The 17995-nt window shown below is 42.9% G+C and overlaps 1 protein-coding gene across 3 annotated transcripts in view; it reads right to left on the bottom strand.

Moving 5' to 3' along the window:
- Positions 1-17428, bottom strand: part of STX6 (syntaxin 6) — a 50284-nt gene extending 32856 nt beyond the window's left edge. For 2 of the 3 annotated variants that reach the window (XM_006736849.3, XM_031031809.2), the window contains exon 1: positions 17175-17427. In XM_006736849.3, coding sequence (XP_006736912.1) covers positions 17175-17209 — 35 coding nt within the window. In that variant the 5' untranslated portion in view covers positions 17210-17427. Of the gene's footprint in view, positions 1-17174 lie in introns of all 3 variants that reach the window. The other variant, XM_081824780.1, reaches the window with a different exon arrangement.
- Between the last annotated feature and the right edge of the window lie 567 nt (positions 17429-17995).

Genomic DNA, 17995 nt, shown 5'->3' with positions numbered 1-17995 from the left:
AAGACACGAATAAACATTTTTCTAGAGAAGACATACAGATGGCTAACAGACACATGAAAAGATGCTTAACATCACTCATCATCAGGAAAACACATCAAAACTACAATGAGGTATCACCTCACACCAGTCAGAATGGCTAAAATTAATACCACAGGAAACAACAAATGTTGGCAAGGATGCGGAGAAAGGGGAACCCTCTTACACTGCTGGTGGGAATGCAAGCTGGTGCAGCCACTCTGGAAACAGTATGGAGGTTCCTCAAAAAAAAGTTAAAAATAGAACTACCCTATGTACACACACACACACACACACGTATAGAGGAATATTACACAGCCATAAAAAAGAATGAAGTCTTGCCATTTGACATGGGTGGAGCTAGAGAATGCTAAGCAAAGTCAGTCAGTCAGAGAAAGACAAATACTGTATGATTTCACTCATGTGGAATTTAAGAAACAAAGGAACATGGGCACGGGGTGTGGGGGGAGAGAGGAAAACCAAGAAACAGACTCTTAACTGTTCAGAACAAATTGATGGTTACCAGAGGGGAGATGTGGGAGGAGGGGATTTGGGTTGAATAGGTGATGGGGATGACGGAGGGCACTTGTGATGAGCACTCGGTGTGATATGGAAGTGCTGACTCACTAAATTCTACAACTGAAACTCATATTACATTGTATATTAACCAACTGAAATTTAAATTAAAACTTGGAAAAACAGGGGCGCCTGGGTGGCTCAGTCGTTAAGCGTCTGCCTTTGGCTCAGGTCATGATCCCAGGGTCCTGGGATGGAGCCCCGCATCGGGCTTCCTGCTCGGTGGGAAGCCTGCTTCTCCCTCTCCCACTCCCCCTGCTTGTGTTCCCTCTCTCACTTCACTGTGTCTCTCTGTCAAATAAATAAATAAAATCTTTAAATAAATAAAACTTGGAAAAATAAATAAATAAAAAGTGATACACATTAAAAAAAAGACCAACCACTTCTGAGGTAGCATTCTATATTGGTGTAGTGAGAATGACACTATTACTTTTCAGAAGTGCAAATAAAGATAGACACAGAAGAGAAAAAACGAAAAACAAAAAAAATTGGCCGCCTAACAATGGGCCAATATCCACAATTTAAATGTTATAATTGAGTATTACTGCATATAAAAGCCAAAAAGGAATCATTTTATAATTATACGGTCTCTAGTATACAAAGATTATAATCTTCATGCACCTAAACGAAGAGATCTGTTTTGATCCTTCAATGACTTCTTAACCAGTTCTTCTGGGTATTCACTCAGGGTGTTTGCTGCCTATGACTTTAAAACAGAAACTGCATGCATCCTATTCCCTCTGACAGTTTTTTTTTTTTTTTTAAAGATCTTATTTATTTGACAGAGAGAGAGACAGCAAGAGAGAGAGAAGCAGGCTTCCCTCTGAGTAGGGAGCCTGATGTGGGGCTCGATCCCAGAACCCTGGGATCATGATCAGGGCCGAAGGCAGATGCTTAACAACTGAGCCACCCAGGCGCCCCTCCCTCTGACAGTTTAAATACCAGAAGATAAAGCACTAGCAAAATGAAGAAAGGTGACTTACAATAATTTCGGTTAGAAAATACCCATGAGAGCTAAAAAGTAAGTGTCAAAACAGAGAATACAGCTATGGGGCCAGGCTGAATATATCATTGACCTATATGGCCAACAGGACATCTCCCCAGGTCTGTTTAACACCCAGTTTATGGGTTAGCAGAATCCTCTCATTGTTCCTCCCATACCAGCCATATACTTTCAGTGTTAATGAGAAACTCTATTTAACATAAAAAGGGGAGGGACTAAGTACATGTTTTTACTTTCTCGTAAGGTTTCTGGCTGATTTGGTGAAGAAAGAGGTACACATCTTCCCATAATACCAGGTACTTGGTTTACTTCTAAGTGTTGAATATCACCTATGATAATAGAAGACAGGATTAACGAGGTATCTATAATATCTCATTTTAAAGAAGATAAAAATTAGGGGTGCCTGGGTGGCTCAGTCGGTTAGGCCTCTGCCTTTGGCTCGGGTCATGACCCTGGGGTCCTGGGATCAAGTACTGCATCGGGCTCCTTGTTCAGTGGGGGGCCTGCTTCTCCCTCTGCCTGCTGTTTCCCCTGCTTGTGCATGCTCTCTCTTGCTGACAAATAAATAAATAAAGTATTTTTAAAAAATAAAAATAAAGAATATAAAAGTTAGCAATTCTGTAAAGTACATTTAAATTCCTTTTTGAGAACGAGAAGCCTTAAACCAAAGGCGACTCAGGGCATACCACATTCTCCACCCCCAGAACACAACCATATGCTCAAATTAAATTCTCTTAAGTAGCAATCCATATACTTTTTTGATCTCAGAGCTTCTTTGCACTCTTCAGAATTACTGAAGACCCCAAAGAACTTAGATTGATGTGGACTATTTATCTTTTCCCATTTACCATATTAGAATTTCAAACAGATGTTTAAAAAGTATTTATCAAGTAATCAAGTATAGTGAACTTGCTACATGTTAATATTTTTGCAAAATAAAACTTCTTAAACAAAAAAAATTACCCTGTTTCACATGCTTGCAGATCTCTTTAATATCTGGTTTAACAGAAGACAGCTGGATTCTCATATCTCCTTCTACACTCAGTCTGTTGACATGTTTTGTTGAAGTATATGAGGAAAATCCAGCCTCATACAGATAGACAGATGGAAAAGGGAAGAGTATTTTACTAGCCTGTTTAGATAATTGTGCATATTCTTTTTTTTTTTTATTAAAGATTTTAGTTATTTATTTGACAGAGTGCAAAGAGCGAGAGAGGGAACACAAGCAGGAGGCAGTAGGAGAGGGAGAAGCAGGCTTCCCGTGGAGCAGGGAGCCTGATGTGGAGCTCGATCCCAGGACCCTGGGATCATGACCTGAGCCGAAGGCAGAAGCTTAACGACCGAGTCACCAGGCACCCCTAGATAATTGTGCATATTCTTTTTTGACCCTATACCAAAACTCAACAAAGTGGCAGTTTCTTAAAGGTTAGTTGCAATGTGGAACCTGAAACTGTATCAAAGGCTTTTTGAACTCTTCATGTTACAATCCATTGCTATACCTTGTATTTTGAATGGATCTTTTACCTACCCATGTTTGATTTTATCACATATACTGGTCATCTGGAAAGTATTAGTTTACTGAGTACTACAGGTCTTGCAAATGCTGACTCTTTTCACTACCCAATATTCCAAATCATATAATATCACCACCAGTCTCATCAGAGAGATTTAACTATTAGGAACCTGTAAGATGATAGGAATTTAAAAAATTCTATTTTTTAAAAAAGGCTCTAATTTTATCATCAGCAGAAAAACTATCAATTGTTTTCTAGTGACAGGTTCACTTTCTTCATTTTTGAGAAAATATCTCAAGTACTTTTTAGATAATTTTGAAATTTGAGAACATGTGCAAGTCTCAGTAGTCAGTTTGCCAGGCATTCTTTCAAGTAAAAATGAGAGTCTGTGGAGGAAAAAAAATGAGCTATTTCAGCTAGTAACTCAATCACAAATTGCTTTTCCTGGAGACAGCCATCTTATTTCACAATATAGCAAAAGTGCTTTCGCATACTCAGTTTGTCACACAGAATAGTAAATTGTGTACTAAGGCTGGGAGAAAACATGTATGAATTACATAATTGATCAATGTCTTTTATCCAGAATATAATTTTTTAAAACCTCTCAGAACTTAGCAAGAAAATAAACCCAATTAAGAAATGGGGGGTGGGGTGGGTGGGTAAGGGAAACAGGCAAAAGATGTGAATAGTCACTTCACCAAAGATGACATACAGATGATAGCTAAGCACACAAGATGTCCAATACCATTAGTTATTAGAAAAAATGCAAATTAAATCCACAATGAGATACCACTACAAACTGAGAATGGCTTAACACAAATGACTGACAATGCTGAAGGGCTGACCAGGTGGTAGAGTAACTGGAACTCCCATGCATTTCTAGTGGGAATGCAAAATGGTACAACCACTTTGGAAAATAATGTGCCTCTTTCTTAAACATGTTTACCATATGACCCAACAATCTCACTTCTAGGTGACATGAAAACTTATGTTCACATAACCACCTGCAAATTCTTACAGTAGCTTTAGTCATAACTGCCAAAAATTGAAAACCACAACCCCTCAGGCAACAGTGATTAACCTGACAAGACCTCCAGCCAACCCAGACCACCCAGACCAGCTTGAGTGTAAGCCCCAACTCAAGCCTGCGCAGATGGACCATAGAGTGACTTCTAGAATGACCAACAACTACCTTTGCCTCATTATATTATTAAATCCTCCACCCAAGGAGGAGAACAAGCCTCATTTACATAACCTAAAATGTACGCATAGGCATGTTTCCTGAAGGCACATGTGCGACCTTCCACCCACCTCTACATATGACAAGGCTCTCCTTTTTAAATATTCACACTAACCCTAAATAAAAGGAACCACCCACACTTGCTCAGGGAGTCACAGCTTTGGAAGTTATTCCCCGTGATCTCCTTATTTGCTGCAAATAGTTTCCTTTGTGCAACAACTCACCTGGCGTAGTATTTTTTTAATTTAATTTTATTTAAATTCAATTAATTAACATATAGTGTATTATTAGTTTCAGAGGTAGAGGTCAGTGATTCATCAGTTGCATATAACACCCAGTGCTCATCACATCACCTGGTGTAGTTTTTACCTGTGACTCACCAAGGAGCAAAGTAATGTTAGTTCGGCTACAAAGGGACACAGAGAAACAAACCTTTAGGGGGGATGGATCTGTCCTATATCTTATTTGTGGAGGTGGTGGTTACAAACAACTGTATCCATTTGTCAAATTTTTAAGAACTGTACACAAAAAATTAGGATCAATTTTACTGTAGGTAAATTATAACCCTAAAAATAAAGTGTCTTTGAGGATCAAGATTTGATACAATTAATTTTTACTGTTTCATTGAAGAACATTTTTAAGGGAGTATGACTTTTTTTTCTTCTTCACCGTGAGGGAGGAACACAGTGACTACTAGTACAGTTTGGTGCCACTGCCTTGACCTAAGCTAAGGCACCGGCACTTTTACCTGCCACAGCTTTTTGCATCATCGTGTAAATGTCAGCACCACGGAAAAAGCAAACGACATCTGAGTTATTATGAATAGCGTTTTAGGTTAAGGGACTCTTCTGTGAAAGGGACAAGAACCCCTTGAGATCCAAGGACCACACTTTCATAACCACAACTCCTAAGAGTTGACAGTCAGACTTGAGGGGGAGGAGGGGCACGTGGATGGATTCAATTCTAGTAGCACAGAGTGAAACCAAGGAGGCCTTAAGCACGTTCTGAAGAAGACATCAAAGAAATGGCAGGAATCAGAAAAATGCCGCAAAGCAATCCCAGGATAACATTCAACACCCCACAGGCCCGGCCAGTGACCTGGCTTATTCCACTCTCAATCTCTTATTTTTTAAGAGGTTTTCAGTTAGTGGCACAGACATAAGAAAGGCAAAGTCGTCATTATTTTGCAGTTCTGAGACAAACGTTTCAAGGAATTACAAAAGTGGAACATGGTTCAAATCTCGAAAAGCCAGAGCGTGCAGTGTGTCAAGGAATCCTATTTTAACAGCAGCTTGTGGGGTCCCTCAAAGTTTAAAACACTTCCCAATTTCATTTCAGCTTAGTGCTAGCCTGAAAAAGAAGGCATGAAAGCAGAGTAGAAAACATCATGTGTCACAAACAAATCCCTTTTTAAGCCAAATATTAATGGTAACCAGAATTTTCAAGAGAACTTGGGGGTTTCTGGTCAGTTTCAAGAGCCACAAGCCACACCTAATTAACGCGTGAGACTCTAGTGAGACAACTCATTCAATTAGGAACCATTTGTAAATATCTGGAACTAAATATTTACAATCACTAGGCATTCCAAGTAAATCAATTAACAGGACAGAGAACAACAACAAAAAGACAGGGGAGTATATAATAGTGTCATCTGTTTGAGATTTGTGAGGGTTTTTTTTTTTTTATAAAGATTTTATTTATTTATTTGAGACAGAGAGAATGAGAGACAGAGAGCATGAGAGGGAGGAGGGTCAGAGGGAGGAGCAGACTCCCTGCCGAGCAGGGAGCCCGATGCGGAACTCGATCCAGGGACTCCAGGATCATGACCTGAGCCGAAGGCAGTCGCTTAACCAACTGAGCCACCCAGGCGCCCCAAGAGATTTGTGAGGGTTTTAACAAGAGAAGGAGAAGAGCCCACTGAGTTTTCTTCACACCACTCACTCAGGAAGGGCAACGGAGTTGCTTCTGTAACAAGTGGCTAGTTACGCACTTCCCACAAACACAAGCCCAGCACTGCCGGCTCCGCACAGCCCATGTGAGCGCAGCACTCGGACCAGACAGCAGCAGCTGCTGACTCCTTAGGCAACAGAGATCCACGTTTGTGTATAGTCTCCAGAAAGGTTAAAATCACAAAACACTGCTTTCCTTTTCCTGTGAAGTCTGGTTTACTTATTTGAGGTTTTTCTTTCAACTATGTGAAGGGAATGACTGAAGTCTGACGCCCAGAACTTTCCACGAGGGGCCAGGTATACCTTGAATTTTTGGAGCTCTTCGGCTTAGCAAACTTCTTGGTTAACCATCTGCTCACCAACAGCTCTGGGAATCCTGTCTGACACCATTTCACCAAAAACTTGCTAATTACTTTCCTAGGAAGTACAGGTTTAGCTCCAGAGAAGGTCCCTACAACAGTCAAACAGATTTTCTGCTGCCACATCTGTTACAGATGTTTCCAAAGTCAGTTCTGTCTTACACAGCTCATGGGCAACAAGAGTCAGTGTTGGAAAATGCTAGGGACGAAGATCTTCTGCCTTGCTGTCTACCAAATGGTCTATCAAAATCAAGGAACCTGTCATATCCTCATGCGTTAAACTGCACGAACACCAGAATGAAGGTCCCTCACTGCAATCCGCCCCAATGCCCAGGGAACTCCTGGTAAGCAACTGTCAAAAATGGAAACACAGTCCACATCTTTGAAGAATGTATCTTTTGGGAAAAATGAAGTCATCAAAGCTTTCAAAACCAGATTATTCCATTCATTATAAATAAAAAGTTGACACTGTCAGAACTAACCTAGTTTGTTTCTGAAGCCAGCCAAACACTAACCCTCTGTCATTTGCTAGCTGAGCCTCTACCGTCCAACAGTCTAGTCTGTTCCACCATGGGGAAGGGCCCACCATCCCAACAACCAACCTCTAGGGCTAAAGGCAACACATCTAGATGTCCATAAAAATCCCCAAGTTTTCTTATCTAGATCTTGCCAAGTTTCTCAGTAAAGCTAGAGGAAGGATTATCTCGGCCATGAGGGAGCTTTGGTTTTGCAGAATCTGCCATTCGGCTATGCCAACAAGTTGCAGAGTAAGTGTAGCTGCAACTCCGTCAGCCTTCTGATTCCTCATTTCCTCTTTGATCATGCTGACAGACTCTGAATTGGCATCTGTTCCAGTTACTGTGGTTGTGTAACAACCACCCCAAAACAGAGTGGAGTAAAACAAGCATTTATTATGCCCATGGACTGTGCGGGTCAGGAGATCGTGCCTAACACAGAAGAGATGGCTGGTCCCTGCTCCACAGTGTCTGGGGCTGCAAAAACATAGGCTCCTCAGTAGTGTCTCTGGGTCTGTGTCTCTCCACATGATCTCCCTAGCAGAGCAGCTTGGGTGGAGCTGGATTTATTCCTTGTTCGCTCCGGACACCCCAGCCTTGCGTCCCGAGTCAGGAAGATGCAGGTGCAAGCTATATGGGCAGTCTTTTAGGACTCAAACTTCGGGAGTCAAGCAGTGTCATTTCCGCATTGTCAGGTGAGGCAATTATAAAGGTCTGCCCAGGTCCCAGGGAAAGGAACTAGGAGCCCAGCTTGATAGAAGAATGCCAGCTTCACAATTTAAGAAAAGCAAACGGGGCAGGATATACACTGGGGTGGCCACCTTTGGAAAAAGACAGTCGGCCCCAAGACCAGTATCTGGGGCAGGCAGCGCTCATTCTGCATGACTCTTTACAGAGAGGTTCTGTTTCATCAATATACTGAGAGGCTAGGAAAGGCAGATGGTTTCCATTCTCGTAATGAAACCTGAAAAACCCAGGCTGTGCGAGCCTCTGCAACCATATCCCCCTCCCGCCCCCATCCTACCAACCTCATTCTACCACCAATCCCTCGTGCTTGGTAAGGGGGGAGCTCTTGTTACTGCCTGACTTCCATACTCACATCTTCTGTATTTAAGGGGAAAACCACACACACTCCTTTCACTTGACCTCACCGTCATCTCCAAATTCAACTGTACTGTGATACCTTCTGCAATTACTCTTGTGGGGGAAAGAGTGACTCTATTTAGTTACCTACAGTTACATACAATTTTGACCTCAACTTGCTGCTGCTTCCACAGCCCCCTGGGATAGTACTACTGCTACGAGTGCCACCGCAGGTCAAAGTCATGATGGGCTTGAACTCATCTTCACTTTCAATACACTTGCCACCACAGCCTTCATAGCTGTTTTCTTGAAACTCTCACTTCCTTTGTTTTTGTGTCATTGTGCTCTTCTGGTTTCTACCAGTTTTCTCGTTCCTTTTCCTCCGCTTGGTCCTAGTGTTTCTCAACACTTTGTATAGCTTCTAGGTGCTCATCAATACCCACAGGTTCAAAAGATCCCTTTCAGCTGATGACTCCACAACGGCATTACCAACCCTAGTCACTCACCCAGGATTAATTCCTGTATTTTTAGCTGCCTATAGGACCACTCCATTTGCCTAAAACCAAACTGATCTTATCCTGCCTACAAATAAAGAAAATTTTTTAAAAAGCAAGTATTCAAACAAAAAGATAAAGCAGAAAAGAAGTCTGCTTCCTTCTCTAACTTCCCCTTTTCAGTCAATAGTGCCTCTAGCTTCCAAGGTTTCAAATTTGTCTAGACACTCTGTCTCTTAAACTTCTCACCTTGCACAACTTCTACTTAAGCTCAATCACTGGATTTTAGATCTGGAAGAAACTTTCAAGATACCTAGTCCACACTCGTGAACAAACAGGAGAACTGGGGCTCAGGCATCTTGGCTGTTTGCTTCAAATGCTTCTGACCCTGACTGTGAGGTGCCTTCCAGTACCAAGACCTATTCAATCCCATCTTTGTTAAGCCTTCAGACAAATCTATTTGCTTTGTGGAATCAGAAGACCTGGGTTTGAACCCTTAACAACTGTTTGCCCATAGGCGAGTAAACAGTACCTGCTAGTTAAAACTGCCTCCTGATTAAGAATTTACAATAGGAAACAGATTAAATTTAAACTCCTCAGCTGGGTATTCCATATCTTCCTCCCCCAAACTGACCAACTTTAATATCCAACCTGATTTCTTCACTAAAACAAAATCTGTGTCAGTTGGCAGGTCTCCTTCCCATCCTCCCCTTTCTCATTCCTGGCTCTAGACTTCTGCTCGCTGCTTCCCCAGCCAAGAGTCCCTACATCTCTGCAAATGAAAAGCAGACATTTCCTTTAAGGGTCAGAATGAGACCCTATTACTTGCTTCACTAAAATGCCCTTGACCAGCACTCCCCCTGGGGTCTTTCCTTTTTTCAGTCTCCATAACATCTCAACTCTACTCTGAAATCTTACACACAATGCACATTGCCTTTCGCCTACACTCCACGTATCTACATACTGTTGTCCAACTAGACTACTATTTCAGCCAAATAAAGTATTAGGCATTCAATAAATTTATAACAAATGTTTGCAAAGTCTTTATGGTGAAACATCTGATTCTGATTTTAAAAAGTAGAATGTGAGATTTGACTTACATTCATTTTATTAGACTAAAATTACCTTGCAAGCAAATGATTTCTTTTTCAGTGATTATACCAATAAACAGTTCTCTCAATAATGTGAATAAAATGCACAATGCCTGCCTTCAAGGAACTCATAATCTAGAGTTAAGAAGGCTGCACATATAAATGCTGGTTAAAGAATACAACATAACATATACCATATTGCTCATCTGCTTACTTAGGCCATTATTTCAACATTGATCCACAGCCAAGAACCTGGAAATTATCCTTACTCAGGCACACAAAGCCTCCAAAACAAAATATTAAAGAGCCACAACATTCATGCCTTTTACCTACAGGAGAGGCTCGCTTGGTACCAACAGACTCTCATACTCCAATGCTCAATTTTGTGGTTTTCTTGGTCAGTTCAATTAGAAGTTGCAAATTCTAAAAGGCTGCCAACAAGACAGGGAAAAATACAGAACCCAAAACTCAAAATGGATGCACTCATCAAACAAGCACCGCATGAGTCCCTACGAAATACAAAGATGAAAACAACAGGATTCAAATATGGCATTTTTTTTCACCTCACAAATTAGTAAAGATTTCTTAAAATGAGAATCCCAGGACTGTTATGAGATCAGGGGAAATGGGTGGGGGTGGGGGATAGAGGTGTATTCTGGAGGGCAATCTGGTAATATGCATCAGAAGCTTTGAAAATGTGCTTACTCTCTGATTTTGCAATTTTGCCACAGGAATACAGGCTATGGAAATAAAGAGAAGCAGCAATAAAGACCTGTCAGGCATTCATCCTCCTTGCCACTACTTTATTGGTACTGGTGAAAATTCAGAAATATGCTGTCATCCTAGGTAAACATTTATATTACATTTATATGGCAAAATTTAATGCAGTCATTAAAAGCCCTCCCCACTGAAGACATTTTAAGGATATAAAAAAATACAGACGGCCCTCCCGTCCTCCTTCCGTGTCACCATAATGATGCACACGAATGTCCTGGCAGATGCTCTCAAGAGCATGAACAATGCTGAAAAGAGGCAAACGCCAGGTTCTTATTAGGCCGTGCTCCAAAGTCATCATCCGGTTTCTAACTGTGATGATGAAGCATGGTTACACTGGTGAATTTGAAGTCACTGATGATCACAGAGCAAGGAAAATTGCTGTGAACCTCATGGGCAGGTTAAACAAGTGTGTAGCGATCAGCCCCAGGTCTGATGTACAACTCGAAGATCTAGAAAAATGGCAGAAGAATCTGCTCCCGTCCCACTAGTTTGGTTTCATTGTACTAACAATCTCTGGCATCAGTCAACCTCTCACAACCCATGAAGAAGCAAGACGAAAACACACAGGAGGGAAAATTTTTCTGGGATCCTTTTTCTAGGGATGTAATACATCCGTGTAAATAAAAATGCCTCAATGGAAAAAAAATACGGATGAAAAGTTTATAATACAGTATGATCCCAATTTCTAAAACAGTTAATCAATAATAATAATACACACATATATAAATCCTGGCCTTTCCACTTATAAGCTTATAAGCCTGAAGTTTTTGAGTTTTGTTTTTTTTACTAAGTTTCATTTTCTTAATTTGTAAAATGATAATAATAGTACCAGTACTGGGCACCTGGATGGCTCAGTCGTTGGGCGTCTGCCTTCGGCTCGGGTCATGATCCCAGGGTCCTGGGATCGAGTCCCACATCGGGCTTCCTGCTCGGTGGGAAGCCTGCTTCTCCCTCTCCCACTCCCCCTGCTTGTGTTCCTGCTCTCGCTGTCTCTCTCTCTGTCAAATAAATAAATAAAATCTTTAAAAAAAAAAAAAATAGTACCAGTACTTCATAAGGACTAAAAAGAAAATTACTGTTAGGTTCTTAGCACAGTGCCTGATATATAGTAAAAGATCAAAACCTGATGAAAAGTATTGCCTAAAACCAGTAATAGAAATAAAGATCAAAAAGACGTCAAAATTTTAACAAATTATTTCTGGATGGTGGCATTTCAATAAATTTTTATTCTCCTTTTTATATTTTTGTTTCCTAGATTTTCTAAAATAAGCATATATTAGTTTAACATTAGTTTAAATGTTACTCAAAAACCAGTAAGACATGGTCTTTCCTCTCAGAGACAGCAGCTTATTTGGCCGGAAACATAGAAACAGACATTTAAAAGAGAATGTTTATTGGGCATTTAATATGTGCCTCCAACTGCTAGGCAATTTACATGCATTAACACATTTAATCCTTATAACCAATAAAGCAGGTATTGTTAAGCCAATTTTGTACACTGCTAAGCTATTTTGTACAAACAGGTTCAAAGAGATGAATTAACTTGCCAAAAGTTACTCCAAGTAACTGAAAGGTAAGATCCCAACGTTGGGTCAGCCTGATTACCAAAAAACAGGTCCCCAAACTTCACTGCCTCCTGAAGTCAGATAAAAAGAAAATTTTCACCCAGAATCCACTTTTCCTTTCTCTTTACCCACCTTTATTCTTATAGAACTTATCACCACCTGACATACCACGTTATTTGTCTGTTTCCTGTCCCTAGAATGCAAGCTCCATAAGGATGGGATTTTGTTTGTTCACGGCTATACTCTCAGCTCCCAGCACACAAAAACAGACACTCAATAAGGATGTTAGAATAAAGGACTCTGAATAGAGAAATGACCTGATCGTGTCTCTGTGGACACATCTGGTAGCAGTGCGAAGCTTGCTGAAGAAGTTGCTTACAGGAGTCCAGGTGGGAGAGAACAAGTACATGCACTAAGGAAGACGAACCATCACTAGAGAGGGAGAGAAGATTCCAGAAATATCCAAGGGATGGCACTGATAGGACACGATGATCAAGTGGGAGCGGGACTGAAGGAAGGTCTGGTCAGGCATTTGTAGGGAGGGGAGAGAGTGGGGCCAGAGTGACCAGGATGTGCTCAGATACACAGGGAGTACCTGACACAATGGGAATAATCCAGCTCACCCAGTGAGAGCACACGGAGAGGATCTGCCAGAGAGGCTACACATTAAGGGCAGGCCAGAGGTGATTCAGGAGGGCCTGGAGTTTCAGGGACCGAGTTCTGGTGCTGTAAATACCACTGTGAATGTCTAGGCCAGGTAGGGGTCACATGCACTCCGAGAGCTCAGCTGCCCCACTGTGGTAGTTTTCTCCTCTGTGTCCTGGGATTCTGCTCTGAACAGGCCACTGATAGTGTCAAACCCTCACAAAACTAGCCTCAAACATCCAGGCATTAAGAACTGCATATTTCGATTAACACAGCTTTCTTACTGGTCCCCTTTTAAATCTTTCCTCACACTGATGCATCCAACAGTACTACCAAATCAGTATTCCTAAAAACCCCAACTGCATGCCATTTCCCAGATTTAAAAATTTCCAATGGCTTCAAAATGAGACTCTCCTTGACCCTAATTCTACCTGTACTGTGAAGTTTCAATAGCGTGAGTAGAATCAGGAAGTTCCAATCTGCATCCTGGATCTACCACTTATTAGCTGTGACCCCAAAAATAACCCCTCTGGGCTTCCTCAGTTCCTCATCTCTAAAATGGGGCTAGTACCCACATCACAAAGCTGTTCCTATCAAGTGAAAATTTTTATAAAGTGCTTACTTAGCACAAAATGCTTGGATAGGAGTTGCGTCCTTTAAATGTTAGCTATTATTATTACTTCCCCTAAATAAACTTCCTACACCACCTGGGATGCTCTCCTTGATCATTTCTAATACACAATGCCCAACTCAGGGCATCTGCTGGCAAAGTTCCCACCCATGAATCACTACTCCTTAACCACCTGCACCAGCACCACGAGTATTTAGTTAACATTTACGCTGTAGGGCGCCTGGGTGGCTCAGTTGGTTAGGCGACTGCCTTCGGCTCGGGTCGTGGTCCTGGAGTCCCGGGATCGAGTCCCGCATCGGGCTCCCTGCTCGGCAGGGGGTCTGCTTCTCCCTCTGACTCTCCTCCCTCTCATGCTCTCTGTCTCTCATTCTCTCTCTCGCAAATAAATAAAATCTTAAAAAAAAAAAAAATTAAAACATTTATGCTGTATATTCAAGGTGCTGGGGCTGGAAATACAGGAAAAATAAACAGTCCCAACCCACAGAGCTCACAGTCTAATAATGAAAGACAGCCAGAGGAAGAGGTGCAATAACATGTTTTACAAGCGCCAAGGGTAGCTCTTCCTGGAGGCAACACAGATGCTTACACTGAATCTTCAAAGCTTAGTGGGTGAACCAGGCAGAGTGGGTGCACATGGAGTAAGAGCACCAGGACTGTGGTCACACACACTAGTTGGGCCTTGCTGGAGCTCTGCGCTGAGGGTAGGCAGAGTGGGCGGAGGGTAAAGGGCCGTGGGATCATGGGGGTCATGAAGCGTTTGGACTTTATTCCTGAGGCAACAGGCAGCCACTAAATGATGCTAAGCATGGAAGCCCTGCTTGGGTTCTAGAAGAGCTGCACCTCTGCGGCCCAACGTGGGCTCCAACGTGACTACGGAACACCTGCAATGCGCTGGGATGACGAAGGAACTAATTTTTCTATTTCAATTAAATTTAAAAACCGATATGCAATTCCGTTCCTGGGAAATTTTTAAGTATGTTTGGGTATGCGAATCTACTTTCTCAACTGTAAATTTAATGAACTCTAAATATAGATCAAATATTCCTGATGAAAATTCAGTGTCCAAACTAAGATGTGCTCTAAGTGTAAAATATACTCCAAATTTGAAAACTTAATACAAAAAAGTAAACTATTCCATTATAATCTTCATATTAACCACCTGCACATTTGAATATATTAAGATGATATTAAAATTAATTTCATCAGTTTCTTTTTACCTTTTTTTTTTTTTTTTAAGTGAGCTCCTCGGGGCACCTGGGTGGCTCAGTCATTGGGCGTCTGCCTTCGGCTCGGGTCATGATCCCGGGGTCCTGGGATCAAGCCCCACATCGGGCTCCCTGCTCAGTGGGGAGCCTGCTTCTCCCTCTCCCACTCCCCCTGCTTGTGTTCCCTCTCTCGCTCTCTCTGTCAAATAAATAAGTAAAATATTTTTTAAAAATTAAAAAAAATAAAGTGAGCTCCTCGCCCAGTGTGGGGCTTGAACTCACGCCACAGAGATCAAGAGTCGCATGCTCCACCGACTAAGCCAGCCAGGTGCCCCTCTTTTTACTTTTTAACATGGCTACTAGGAAATGTAAAATGGCATATATGGCTCACATTATATTTTAGATAGCACTGACCCAACAGAACCAAAGGAAGATGACTAGAAGCAGGCAGACCAATTAAGAGACTCTTTAATAAGAGTCCAGATGAGACACAGGCCTGAATTATCTCAATTCTACCCATCTTCATAACCTAATTCAAGACCTACTACTACTTCTAAAAGCTTTTCCAATCATAACCATTTCTAATGAGTTGCTTTTCTCAGAACTACTGGGGCACTTAATCTTCTGTAACATTTGCTTTAGTGCTTAATTTATCACCTGTCATTTCTACTTAATTTTGGGGTGAGTTGTTTCTCAGAACCATCAGCTGCTAGGCTAGGGGCCACAACTTAGGCATCTAATTTTCCACATCGTTTGATGCATTTTCAATACTTTTAATAAATAGAGGTACACGGCTCCCCAGATACTCTGTCACAGTCTGGATACACCCTTGTGGCTAACTTTACCTTCTACAGCAGAAGGTATTGCCAATCTCTTCCTTCAGATACCTTAGGACATGAGCTAAAATGATGTAAAAGTCAACGAAGAATCCAGGCCAATGTTCCAATACAGCAGTGATATCTAATCAGTGAGCAAGCACTGGTAGACTATATTGGGTCTATCAGGAAAAAAAGACCAAGATGGCAGAGCAATTTAGCATTTTCACAGATTCCATTAAAAATCAAGCAAACAAAAAATTTCTGATTATCCCTGGTTTCCACTGCCAGAGATAACCTTTGCAACCTAAGCATTAAGAACTTTCATTCAAGGGAAAGACACACAGCCTTAACATTTAAAAATTAACCCCTAAACTAATCCTTCTAACAAATAACACATTTTCCAGGTAGAAAGCCACATATTACTAGTCAATCTGCAACTCAGCATTTTCCCATCTACCTTTAAGTAGGATGAAGAAGAAAACCTTTTAAGAAAATGTTAAAAAGTATATAAATATATTTTACCGTATCATGGATAACAGTACTTCACCTAAAGTACCAAGTAAATTTTCTGAGGAGAATCCTTAAAAAACACAAACACTCAAGCAACTGGTCAGCAGAAATAGGAAGCTAGCAGCAACTAGTTGCAAGCAAAGGGACACTTCGTGGTTATTAGTACTGATCTGGGAACTTTGTAGTTCTCGGATTTTTTTATGTCTGTCATTTAAAACATAAAGCTGACAAGTTACAACAGCATGAGAATCGACCTTTTTTTGCATTTGTTTAATGGCTACAAACATAATATAACAAAGTGCAAATAAAGTTTCTATCTCCAAACAATCGAGCAATCAAAGATGGAGTCAGGACAGCTCATAGGGAAAAATAAGTTAAGGCAGTTCTGTTCTGAAAGGCTGGATAAGAAATGGGGGAAACCTGTCAAAGAGCCTGGATGAAATCAGGGAGTTAAAAAGAAAGCACTCACTTCCTTTAGCACTGTGGGAAAATCCCAGTTGCTAATAGAAAGCTGAGGAAAGTTTAGTTTGGCTGATTTCATTTTGTTTTCCTTCCAACATCATCGCCGAGTTCGAACGACTGCTTTCCTCCCCTCACATTACTCAGTAAAAACGCCCCCACTGAATTGAGTTGTCTTCCGGAGCCCTGCTCCCCCGCAGCCCAGCCTGCAAACGTGCTCAGACGCCTCTGGGCGTGTTGTGGTCTCACCACTCTGCGGGCCGGCGCTCCAAACTCAATGGACAATGGGAGCTCACCCCCATCAACGCCAACTACAAAGCTCAGGAGGGCCATTTCCCTTTTCCTGCCCAGATGCTGTTTTCCCCCCTTCGAAGTAAGGCCCCGTGCTCCACTAGAGCCCCAGTATGGGCTGGGACGCGTGTTTCCCTCCCCACCTGCACAGCTGCTGATCCCCTCGAACCCCAAATAAGTTGTATCTCCGCGCACATCCCAAAAGGGATCCCCTTCCCCAGGGGCTTGGTCGGGGGCACGGTTTTCACAGTCCAGGTAGGACGCGGAGGGGATGTCTCTGGACGCTTGGTCATGGCCCTGCAAGCTAAGCCGTCCTCACTGTCCCCTCCCTAGCCTCCACTTGTCTCCCCTCCCCCTCTAGCGAGAAGAGCGGGGAGGTGCGGGCTGGCAGCACGGCCACGTTCTCCTCCAGGGGAGCCCACGGGGACACTCACCCTTTCACCACAAAGAAGGGGTCCTCCATGGACATGGCGTCCCGGCCCCCGGTTGCCTCACGCCTGCTCCGCGCACAGGGCGCCCTCCGAGCCCCCCTCTGCCCACCCTACTGGTCTGCCGCAGCCGCCGGCGCCTCGGCCTGGGGTACCCAGAGCTGCTGGCGCGCGCTGGCCGGGGCGCACGGGACCGCCACCGGTCCAGCACTCGATCGCCCCGCAGACCAAACCCCGGACTCTGACGCCGGCCCCCGCGCCTGCCTCCTCCCCCGGCTCCTCCCGGTGCGTCTGGCCGGCTTGACCCCGCCCCCGGGACCCGCGGCCTCGGCCAACCACAGACGCCGCCCGTTGCACCACTTCCGCACCCGCGCTCACGTGACCAGGGCCGGCTCCGCCCCCCGTCGGCGGGGCTTGGGTGCCGCGTCACGCAACCCTGGAGGCGGGGCTCGGAGGCGGGTGGGCGAGAGCCGAAGTTCCTCCCACCCTTGCCCACTCAGGCTTCAGGGCCGGAGCTGCTTGTTTCCTCCTGGGGGGCAATTAGGTTTTCAAGATATGCACCAGTACCTGATTTGTACAATCCTTTTACCTTTCCTGTACTTTTAACGCTTGATTTTGATAACATGATTTATAAATCCATCTTGTCCTTGCAATAAAGCGCGCTCATATACATTATCTGACTATGATAATGTTGTACAACTCCTTTACGTAGGTCCTACTATGTGTTCCGCAATGCCCTAAAGGCTGCATGTGCGTTATCTCAGTTTTCCTGGGGGAAGGTATTATTTCCAGTTGGTAAATGACAAAAGTTCAGAGTTTTCAAGATT

This window comes from Leptonychotes weddellii, chromosome 6, assembly GCF_054177405.1.
Source record: "Leptonychotes weddellii isolate Sample4059 chromosome 6, ASM5417740v2, whole genome shotgun sequence".
NCBI classification, from domain to species: domain Eukaryota; kingdom Metazoa; phylum Chordata; class Mammalia; order Carnivora; family Phocidae; genus Leptonychotes; species Leptonychotes weddellii.
Note: the sequence above shows the minus strand (reverse complement) of the source record. Positions and strands in the feature narration are given on the sequence as shown.